The 11548-nt window shown below is 43.9% G+C and overlaps 2 protein-coding genes across 2 annotated transcripts; both read right to left on the bottom strand.

Annotated features, from left to right (window-relative positions):
- Positions 1-22: 22 nt before the first annotated feature.
- Positions 23-5930, bottom strand: akirin2 (akirin 2). The gene is made up of 5 exons (XM_080024192.1): positions 5439-5930; positions 4849-4983; positions 1596-1745; positions 1417-1488; positions 23-614 (listed from the first exon to the last, which is right to left on the bottom strand). The coding sequence occupies exons 1-5, from the start codon at positions 5620-5622 to the stop codon at positions 604-606; spliced, it is 552 nt and encodes a 183-aa protein (XP_079880318.1). The 5' UTR covers positions 5623-5930; the 3' UTR covers positions 23-603.
- Positions 5931-9243: 3313 nt separating this feature from the next.
- cnr1 (cannabinoid receptor 1) lies at positions 9244-11266 on the bottom strand (the record flags this gene model as incomplete). The annotated part of the gene is made up of 2 exons (XM_080021434.1): positions 11212-11266; positions 9244-10704 (listed from the first exon to the last, which is right to left on the bottom strand). Exon 2 carries the CDS (start codon positions 10654-10656, stop codon positions 9244-9246), a length of 1413 nt encoding a protein of 470 aa, XP_079877560.1. The 5' UTR covers positions 10657-10704; positions 11212-11266.
- Between the last annotated feature and the right edge of the window lie 282 nt (positions 11267-11548).

Below are 11548 nucleotides of genomic sequence, written 5' to 3'. Positions count from 1 at the left end.
TTGTGAAAAGACTTTATTCGTTAGCTTTCCTTGAACCATTGCCTCATAACACCTATGGCAAACAAAATTAAGGAACTTTCATACAAGTCAAGCAAAAAGGATACAGTGTATACAAATGTTATAACAGTAATTTCCAACAGTTTAAAACATTTAATTAAAAAAAAAAAAAGAAAAGATCCAAGATTACTTTTTATAGTCCAATCTTAGGCTTGCATTGATTAGACCGCTGATGGGTGACCAATACCTTCTTCAAAATGAACATGTAGTTACATCACCTCTGCAAAACAATCAAATTTGTCAGGGAAAAAAAATGCCCAGGGTGTGGCAGGTTGCCTTATAAAAGGGCGTCAAAGCAAAATAAATATCAACACGGCAGTAAAAAGAGGCCATTGGTAAGAATCACAGAGGTCCATCAAACATGTTGACAACAGGAAGTCCTCCTAACACTAGGTGCAATAGCAGATGCCACTGAGGCTTGAGGCAGTGTGTCCACATAGAGGCGATATGGCACAGGTAGGAGATACAAGTCTGAGCAGACCACCGGGTCCCTGGAGTAGCTTGCAAAAAAAAGAAAAAAAGTATTCCATCATCTCGTGGCGACACTCAGGAAACATCTAGAGAAAGGAAAGAAAACAAAGACACGTTAACACAGCACAGGAGAAGGTCAACATTCTCGAAATGATGAGACTTCTGTTACCGCTGTCTTTCAACAACCTGACGATCCTGATCAAGGAAACACCTTTCTACAGTTTAACTTGCAGTCATTCTGTCTTACCGACTTCAACTGTATGGTGCTTGTGGCATTGACAAACATTCACTGGACGCTGTCGTGTTCCGAGGCAGGTGTCCAAAACAAAAACACATAATGTCGACACCTTTCAAGAAACACCTAATTTGCTTTTCTTATTCCATTTGAGACCGGGTGGAAAACTGTGGAGTTAAAGTGCAAGTCTTTCAGCTGTGCCACCAAATAGAGGGTGGTATGGGAGCCAGTTGCCTGATATCAGTTGCAGTTATTTCTCTGCTTGAAAGATTGTCATCCATTTTCCACCCGGGTGTCATTTTCCACTTGCAATTGACTCAGTATCATCAAAAATGTTATTCTTAGGCGTGATTAGATTTGGGTCAATTTTGATTCTCTATCCTACAACGTAACACGGTAGCGATTGTTAAAATACCCAGGACACATCTTCACCTAATGCCTTGACACTCATTCTGCAACGATACGTACAGGTTGTGGTCAACAATGTTCCCTTTAAAATTAGTCAAGTTTCATTCTCTTAAGGTATCAAAGCTACAACATTTTGGTATCCAAAATATTTTTTTGTAAAATATTTCATACAAAACATACAAAACACATTTTACCACTGAGGGCTACAACCAATCTCATTTTAAAAGACAAATGATCCCACTCACAGCTAGCTGGCTGCTCCCCAAACCGTCGCATTAGTTGGTCATGTGTGAACTTGACGAAGGCATCATATTGCTCTGCGAGGAAGGAAGGAGGGGGAAAAAAAAAAAAAAAAAAAAGTTTATTTTGATCCACACACACCTTATCAGACACAGGGTTTCACGGCACCGCTTCGAAAGAATACCTGCGAGCTTGGCCGTCAGGATCTCATCGTATTCCTCACGGATTTTGTCTTCCCGCTCCTTCAATAGCCTCTCGCAGATCATGCCCACCTGCCGCAGAGAAAATAGCGGCTGCTCTCTCCTGGTGGGAGACGAGGCGCCAGAGCACGAACCTGTGCGGAGAGCCAAAGCGGTTTAGTCCCAACAAGTAGGTTAAAGTCAGAATAGTGGAGTAGTGAAGTCCCATCACATAGTTGACATACATTGTTTACTGTTTTATTTGCCAATTTCTGCAGGGATTTAGCCATGTTAATGGCAGGGCCCGCCTTCCCACCCGACACTATCGCTGCACCGTCGCTGCATCCTGGGCACAGTGCCGCCCAAGACGATTGTGATTGATTTCAAAAATACAAACACGACAGAGCATTTTTCCCCTGTACCAGAATGACAGTTGGTTGAGCCATACCTTTCTCCAGCACTGGCACAGCACTAGAGAAAGCAGAATATTTCACTGCACTTTATTACATCCATGTTTATTTGGTTTCTGTCTGAAACGACAACACATAACACGAGTGGTGAGTGCTGTGTTTTACTGTGCAGTGCAATGATTGGTTCACGGTACGTTGCTCTATATTGCTGCTACTTTACAACATGTGGTCAATGAGCTGTGGATACAGCCAATGTCGCTGCTATACATCTGAGCGTCTGCCATATTGGAGCGGTCAAAATCCGCTAGAAAACAAATACAATGTGTATTGAGAGCTCCAGACTGCCGACTGTAACTCACTTAATTCTGACTGATTTTCATGAAATTTGGTTTGTTAAGAGTTAAAGTTAAATGGTGAGAAATTGAACATGATGACGGTTACTCACTGGAATTAATTTCAGTTACCGGGGGCGAGCCAACCTGAGGGGAAATAGGAACTGGGGAGGTCTAGATACCAGCAATGGCTTTTTTTCCTGGTTGTATTCGCACTGCACTGGAACTCTGGAGTGACGTAAGCCAACAGGGTTTCAGCGTGAGTTCCGTGTTGTATTTACTCCAAAACGTTCACTTATTTCACCTTATCACTCCACTAAAACCTGTTCCTGAACAAATTTGAAGTGAGAAATAAGCACTCTTGTTGCCGGATCTTCACTCATATTAGATGAACAAGTCGTGTCGATGAACGTCATTTAAAAGATTGTTCAGACACAGGCTCACATTGGGACAGCACACAAATAAAATAAATGAAATAAATATATCGACAATAAAAATACAATTTTTATTTTTTACTGTTTTTTTGCCGCTGAGTGTACGTGGGCTGGTCCCCACACAGAGCGATGCGACGTGACCGGGCGGACTGTCCTCAGTACACCAGTGGTGAGGGGCCGTGGACTTACGTCTGGACCAATCTACCGTGCACTTATGTCACCGAAGGTTTCCCTTGTGCCGGTTAGTGTGGACACAAAAAAAGGTACAGTTCCTCCAAAAGTTCTCAGATCTATCAAAAAGTTCCTGCCGTGTAAAAACATCTATTGTCCAGGAACCAAGAAGTCCCTGTTCGGGGGTAGGACAGTACTTTGGGGGTGGGGCTTGTTGCGCAGAAGGTTTCTGATTGAGTACTCGCAGAATTAAAAAAATATATCTGTAGCCACAAAACGACTGTATGTACAGTTTGTTTTTGTTCTTAAAATGTTCAGTTTGTAGAAAAAAAAATGGAAAAAGGAATTTGATAAAAAACAGAAAATGAAAAAAAAACAAGGGTGTATACATATGTATGAACACACTAACTGATGTGTAGTATGTGTATAGTGCAGTGAGCTAGATTTAGCCCCTGTACACAGTAGACCCAGGTACGATTGCTTGTGTGTGAACTCATGTTTTTCAATATGCTTTAAACTTGAGAATAAAATCTTGCTTGAAAGAGTGAATTTTTTGACAGTAGACACAATGATAGAAAAATTAAAAGGATACACAAAGACAAGTCATATTCCACTATCATTTCTATCCATTTTATTCTTCTTGTTGCTGTATAATCTTCTGCATTACCGCCACCTACTGGACTAGAGGAGTTTATTGTATAGTTGCCCGCAAAAATTATTCAATTAGATTCAAGTTCAAGTTCCAGATTCAACTACTTGTCATTGCACGTGTAAAAACGGTCGCTTTTTCATATGTTCACAGGCTTGTTTACATAATCTGCACGGGTCTGTAGACCACGGTGGAAACACAGACAACAACAGGCTGAAGAAAACCAGGGATGTAATGCTATACCGTTTTATAGTATACCGCACTATCAAGCAACCTCGGCCACTAAAGACACTTTGGGATTCTTTTTTGTGAAGTCAATTGAAGGAGATTGCCTCATTTTAAAAAACATGGTTGCTTGTGACAAAATATGACAAGTGACTTGTTTTTTCTAATTTTTTACATTTATGGGCTCTATTTTCCCCCAATGCAAAGGTTCCCAACCACTGGGCCGTAAGAAGGCGGGCAAGAATTTTTTCAGAAGCCATCTCAGCTCCACAAAGCTGCTCTTTCGTCTTTATAAATGTGTGAAAAGGACAGTAATCTGTCCCAAGACTGATTGGTCTGAGCTGATTTCATCTGTCACATACTTTTATTTTACAAATGTTATTTTATTTTCTTTGCACATTCTATTTATGAAATTAAAATTCAAAAAAGTTAATTATTGATTTAAAGGCAGTAATGTATCCGGAATTATTAGACGTTTTTCTTGGGCGTTAAGAATTTTCAATTGAAGGATATTAAATATCGGCAGAAAATAATGGTATCGGCAGCCAAACAAATAAAGGCATCTGCCCTTAATTTTTTTTTTTGATCGAACCCTATTACACAATCACCTGATCACAATTATTTGAGGAGATTGTGACCATTTAGTAAAATCACTAGATTCTACAATCACATTTCCATCCAAATTGATGGGGATTTTTTCCACACCAGTTTTAGAAACGATGCGATGAATAGAAAGCAAAGTTGCCGCATTTAATCAGTCAAGTTGAGGAAAAGGGTGTACTGAATTTTTAGTTCAAATGTTCATAAATGCCTCTTCTGCTATGGGTGTGTTTTTACACTGTCATACTATGGGAGTGGCAGAAAATTAACAAAAAAGATGGGGCATGAATATGTTCATTATGGGCTCACAGCTATCAGATGAGGGCCCCGGATTGGTAAATCATATATTTTACACCCCCATTTCAAATTCCATTTGAGTATATAACAAGTATTGGAATAAACCAGTAATGGACCTGTAATGAGAAATCTGCAGCTACCTGATGGGGTGGATCCACTGTGGGCAGGGTGGAGGTCCAGGGGACAGCAGCCCTCCGTCTGCTGGACAGTGCTGTCCAGGTGCCTCCGCTTCTGCAACCGCTTGTACTCCTGCTTGATGTTGTGTAGAATTTGTTCTGAAACCGGATAGGACTTTGATCAGGTGTTGGAGCAGCAAAACAATGCGAGTCAAGAAATAGAACGGGATAAATATAACTCATATGTACACATCTACCAACTATCAAAGGAAATGGAATTTGTAGTATTTCAGAAGGATGTGACACTTCAGTAATAACATCATCCCTAACATAACAGTAATAACAGCACTAATGGTGACAATAGCAACAGTAACAATGGCATTGCTTGTAGTAATATATAATTATGACAGCATAGAAATCGTGATGGAAGGGGGAGCTGAAGGAGGGATGGAGCCACGCATTGCTACTGTTGGATCCCAATTGTTCCCATTATTCATTCTTGTGGATGTGCAGATGTAGAATTCAAAGCGGTCATTTAAATGTCCATTTGCAAAAATGAGAAGAGAAACCGTTTGTCCAGTCAACCGACAACTGGGATATCAGCTCCGACTTACCAGTGGTGAGTCTGGAGGAAACCACTTCTCCAAACGGCGAGGGCTCCATACGCAGATACTTCTGCGGCGAGGAGGCGGAAGCAGCTGGAGACATGACCGGGGCGCATCTCCTCCTTTTGGGGGAAGCCGGATTCATCAGCGGATCGAAGTCCATGGTCCTCTTCAGGGTAGCACCGCAAGCCATTGCGCTTGAAAGTTTGTCAAACAACTAAGAGCGCGGGGTCTTGAAAAACGGGGAACTTCAACCAGCAACCCGCCGCTCTCTCGCTAATCTGGGCCCCGGTTCTGACTCTGGTGCTGCTCCTTCAAGCTAGCGTTAGCTTTGGTCAAGCTGCGGAGATTCCGGGCGGCGGGCGCAGACGATTTTTTTTCTCGCTCCCCGTAGCTTTCTTCAGCCTAATGTCGCGGAGCAATAATCGCTGGAAGTGGCCCGTGGTTACCTGTGGACGTCGATCTGGTTGAGGTCGCGTATGGAGTTAGATGATAGTAGATTACGCGCTACCGACTCATACCGGCCGCTCCGAAAATACACTGTTCCTCTTCCAGTCAGTTGGAAATGGTCGGACGGCGCACGCGCACGGGCAGAAGGTCATGCCGGTACTTGTAGTTCGTTCCCGTGGATTGTCTGCGGCCTTTCATGGGATTAAAAACTACATTTCCCGTGTCACCCATAACGGGCTAAAACGCATTTTCAAATTGTTTTGTTTGACAAAACAAACCGCAGAACTTCTGAAAAAGGAAGATGTTGTCTTTGATGAACTATTATTATTATGTTTTTCCACACACACAATAAACAACAAATCACATTGGTGACGTTAGAGATTTAAAAAAAAAATGTTAAATAGATAAATAAAAGAAAGGGAGTTTTTTTTCCCATATAAAAAGGAGCAACGCTTTACTTTTATTTGTTATAAAAAAAACAACAACAAAAAAAAACCCCCAATAATGTTGTATTGTTTCCATATCATCTTGGTAGGAAAGCGTTTCATCTAAAGAATGTTTAAAACACCGAATTCTAAATCAGATTGGATCCGATCAGTGGTCCACCTTTTATAGCATCGAGATTTGCAATTTTCATTGATTGCTATCTATAATCGCAAAGAAATAAGTGACGCGCACGCACACGCACGCGCACACACACACACACACACACACACACACACACACACACACACACACACACACACACGCACACACACACACACACACGCACACGGGCCATGTGGTCGGGGCTGCTTTCGTCGGCTGAGGCTGCGACGCGGGTCCGTGCTTCAGGAGACTGAGCGAAGAGGTCACGTGGGTCAACTGACAACCATGGAGACGCGTCGATCCGGTGGACAACGCAAGTCGTGCGTTGTCCACCAGGGGGCGATCATGCGCTTTCAAATGTTTAGGGTCCAGTTTCCTGCAGCCTATTTGGCTTGGCCTGATGATAATAATAATAATAATAATAATAATATAATAATAATAATAATATAATAATAATAATTTAAAAGAAGGCCACGTGCTGTAGGATGGTGCACTTTATTAGGTACGCCTGTATAATCTAATACACCAGCTCTGCCATGAATTCTACTTCAATGAAGTTTCTAATGTTCAGTTTCTATTGAGTCGGAAATGTATAAATTCAATGATATGTTTATGACTGAGGTCAGTTAAATGTGGGGTTGTACTGAACTACATTCTATTGGGGTGTTTCTAATTTTTTTCCCCCCTCCCTATTGACTTAAGGGGGAAAGAATATTAGAAACACCTCTGAATATAATGCAGCTCAGTACACCACCACCACCACCACCACCACCAACTATGACCTCGATGCTAAAACACATCATTGAATTAACACCTCTTCCATGGCAGCGTAAAAAACCCCTCAACATTATAGGCAACATACTGTAAAGCAAGATTAATGGCTGAGCTGATGTCTCGGATGGTGTATTTATTAGGTGTAACTAATAAAGTGCACACTGAGCGTCGTTCACATATGAAATCCAATAATGCAAGTAAAAATGTCAACCAGCGGAGTCTTTATTCAAAAACTTGAAAACAGCGATACGAAAACACTTGCTTTGTTTGTTGGTTGATTAAGGTCGTAGACTCCTCGTTGTGCCACCACTGTACAGAAGCGACTTGACAGTTTGACAATTTGATCTCCAACACCCAATACAAGAGGCAGCGAAGCATACTGATAAGAGCGCTTTTCCGGCGAGCTTTACATCAAGATAAAACGACGACAGAGCAAGTTGCGCCGCGAGATTTAAAGAATCCAAAGTATTACATCACCGACCATAAAAATGACAATTTCTCCAATCCTCCGAATGGGACCGTCCCTTCACGCCGTACGGCGCACAAGGAACGTCCCACCGGCCGACGGTGGCCGACGGAACGAGCTCCGTCCCTTCCCCAGGTGGGGTCACGTTCTCGGCACACGTACCTTTATTCAGAATCACACCAGAAAATACTCCACTAGGGCTTGTGCGCGGGTTGTTCCCCACGTTCCGCCGACGACCCTCCGCTACTGCAGCACGACGACGACGTCACCGCAGCGATCGAAGGCTCGCGTCGGAGTCGCAGCGAACGAGGCCGAGTCCATTAAGATTCCCACGCTCGACGAGAGCCGCTACATTCACGAACCCATTTGGTGCGTGACGGGGGTGACCCGCACCCCGCGGCCAGATTCCTTTCTGGTCGATGTGCTTCAAAAGCTTTGGCCAAAAGCTTACCGTGTTGTGTATAGCCGAGCTGTTCAAACTGAACAAGCTTGTCTTGTTTCCTTTTTTTTGTTTTTTTTTGTTGTTTGTTTGTTTTTTTCCTCATTATTATGACAAGAAACACTGTACAATTGTTGGGTATACATTTGAACAGAGACACGTTTACTATAATGTTCAACAGCTAGAGAATAAAGAAGTCAACGACGGGAACAGCAGCCACTCACACACACACACACACACACACACAAAACACCGTTTCAGATTTTCGATTTGATTTGCCACGTCCTCGAAGGTACGTGAATCTTTTTGCTCGTCGGGGAGGAAGGTGAAACGGGATCATGTAAACAGCGATCGCTAGAATTAAGCATTTTTTTTTTTTTTTACCGATTTTTTTCCCCCTCTCTTCTCGATAGGCAGAATGAATACCCATTCCTAGTTATACGTCTGACATTCATCGGGTGACTTATTGGATGGGTTGTGGGAGAAAATAAATAGATGGATGATATAAAAAAAAAAAAAAAAAGAAGAGGGAAAAAAAAAAGCGGAGTTAATCCAACCTTTCCTGTGTTCTTGTGGAAATTCACTCACATACATGAATCCGATAAGAGTCACAAGGCACAATGATTTGCTATCCTCACTGTGCAGCACACACATCAACATCTAGATGACGGAATAAAACATTTCTAATTAAAAATATCGGTAGCCCCTTATCCCATAAATGAAGATATATTGTTTCAGAACCTGAATTTACAGTACAAAAATATAATATGCCTTCACTTCACCTTGGATATCATGATGTCTGTGGTAAAAAAACAAACAAACAAACAAAAAGAGAAACAGACAAATCCATATTCTTAGTTCTTACGACTAACTTTCACTACCATTTGGCACTTTGGCACTGGAACACTATACAGTATACTGGCACGTTAACATGAAATTAAGAAGTTGTTAATCACTGAAGCATTGATAGATGTGTATAATTCAGAGAGGAAACTCTTTCTGGTAAACTTGTGTGTGCGTGTGTGTGCGTGTGTGTGTGTCTGCGTGTTTTGCCATTGATTGGAGTGGATGACATTTACACTCAGTTCCCCTCACAATTAGACAGCTTCTGCGGAGGTCTCGGTGGAGACGGAGATTGTCACTTTGGCTATTTTCACAGTGGTCTTCACGCAGCTCTCTGCAGCCCTGTTGGCAGCGATGTTGATATTTCTGTTCTGGCAGTCTGACTCCAGACTGTTGTCCAGCTGCTGGGCGCTGCCCCTGCAGGCATGGCACGAGCTGAGGAAGGCATGCCGCAGGTCCTTGCTCCGCAGGGCGTATATGATCGGGTTGACTGTGGAGTTGAGGAGGCACAGCATGGTGCAGAACGCAAACACAGTCTTGATTTCGTCGTCCATCCTCCAGAAGAGGTCGTACACCATGATGGCCAGCACCGGGCCCCAGCAGATGACCAGCACCACCAGTATGAGCACCAGTGTCTTGGCCAGACGGATGTCCATGCGTGCCTGCTCGGGGCGGGCGGTCTGCACCTTGGTCCCGTCTGCCGAGTAGACCACCAGGCTCTTCTGGGAGGTGCGGCTAAGCATGCGCACGGCATGGTGGTGGGCCTTCCACAGGATGTACATGTAGGCATAAATGATGAAAATTACCAGCACGCTGGTCACTCCGATCCAGAACATCAGGTAGTTCTTATCGATCAGGGGGAATATGTTGGAGCAGACGGAGTTGAGTCGCTTGCAGTTCCAGCCCAGCAGAGGTAGCACAGCGATGACGATGGAGATGGTCCACATCATGCAGAAGGCGATGACGGCCTTGGTGCGAGTCACAATGCGCCTGTAGGCCAGAGGACGGTGTATGGAGATGTAGCGGTCGATGGCAGTCAGGAAGAGGCTCCCCACTGACGCGGTGAAGGAAGCAGTGACCCCGCCCAGCTTGAAGAGGAAAACATTGGGGCTGTCCTTCCGGTGGAAAACGTGGAAGTCCAGGAAGCTGTAGACAAAGATGACGCTGCCCAGCAGGTCGGCCACGGCCAAGCTGCCGATGAAGTGGTAGGACGGTCGGCAGCGGAGCGTGCGAGACTGGAGGATGACACAGAGCACCACCAGGTTCTCCAGCACCGTGAAGGTCCCTAGAGTCAGTGACATCACAGCCACAGCCAGCTGCTGGCTGGGGGTCAGGATCATGAAACACTCCATGTCCATGAAGTTCTCGCCACAGCGGACGCCGTCGCCCTCATCTCCCAACCCGCTCCTGTTGCCAAAAAGCTCGCTGGCATTGGTGGGGAAGAAGGGGATGCCCTTGAAGATCAGCTCCTCTTCTGCAGGCACTTTGTCAGGGAAAGAGTGACTGCGGAAAGCAGACAAAGGCTTCTGGAGACCAAAGCTGCCCTTGGTAAAGTCTGCTTCGATGGTGGAGTCGTCATAGTTGGCGTCGTTGGAGCCCAGATATTGTAAACCAGAAGTAATAGTCCGGAAGGTGGTGTCCGCCACACCGTCCAGCACAGATTTCATGGCTGTGATTGAGGATAATATTGCAGTATGAGACGATGCCTGGCGAACCTACAAATAGATGAAGAGGAAGATGTTTCAGACGAGTCCTTTTGTGTGCAGAGGAATAAATCTGTGATATTAAATCCTGACAATACAGGGTGGAGATCATCAGTCATTATCTCGCCATTGCACTCAGAGAGCAGTTTTTGGTTAACTGCTCACAAAACAGAATTCATCATTGAGCGCTTTTTTTTATTTGAACTGTACATAAAACATAAAAAAGAAGAAAACAGAACAAAAATGAAAGATAAGCTTGTCAACAGAAACACAATTTTCAATCACCGAGACACAGGTATGCAATAAACACAAGCATCGATTACCTTTGTATTTTTTTTTTAAATTAGAATTGATAAACAGACAGAACATCGGAAAATAACAATAATAACCCAAATAAACCATTTCTTTCGGCTATTAAACCATTGGACCTATTGGGACAGTTGAATGGAAACGAACAAAGCGCAGCCTCCAAAGTATTCAAATGTATAACAAAGATGATCTGAATAGTGATATGCCTACCTCACATTATTCTCCCAGCGCCACAGACTCTCCAGCGCGCGTCTCTCCAACTCCGGCGCGCAACGACAGAACCCAAAAACAAAGAGGGGGGGAATCACACCGAAGATAATTTTCTGCAGTTGGTGTATTTATGCGCATATTTATGAGTTAGAGTCGATGGTTGTACTTGGACGCCTCTGTGCAGGGTGCTCCGTGGTGCGCTCCTGTGTGTGTGCGCACAGTGCGCAGTGAGTCTCCACCGACGGAGAGCGTGCGCGCACACTTATCAAGTGGTTTTTTTCTCTCTCTCTCTCTCTCTCTCTCTCTCTCTCTCTCTCTCTCTCTCTCTCTCTCTCTC

This window comes from Zeus faber (genome assembly GCF_960531495.2).
Source record: "Zeus faber genome assembly, chromosome: 2".
Taxonomy (NCBI): Eukaryota; Metazoa; Chordata; class Actinopteri; order Zeiformes; family Zeidae; genus Zeus; species Zeus faber.
The sequence above is the reverse complement of the archived record's forward strand: the minus strand, read 5'-3'. Positions and strand labels throughout refer to the sequence as shown.

What these genes read in the sequence shown, in the direction of transcription:
- akirin2 (XM_080024192.1), bottom strand. Translation starts at nt 5,622, where the DNA reads ATGGCTTGCGGTGCTACCCTGAAGAGGACCATGGACTTCGATCCGCTG. An exon ending in CAGTGGATCCACCCCATCAG is followed by an intron (nt 1,746 to 4,848) that starts GTAGCTGCAGAT and finishes CTCTCCGCACAG; the next exon opens with GTTCGTGCTCTGGCGCCTCG. An exon ending in CCTGACGGCCAAGCTCGCAG is followed by an intron (nt 1,489 to 1,595) that starts GTATTCTTTCGA and finishes CCTTCCTCGCAG; the next exon opens with AGCAATATGATGCCTTCGTC.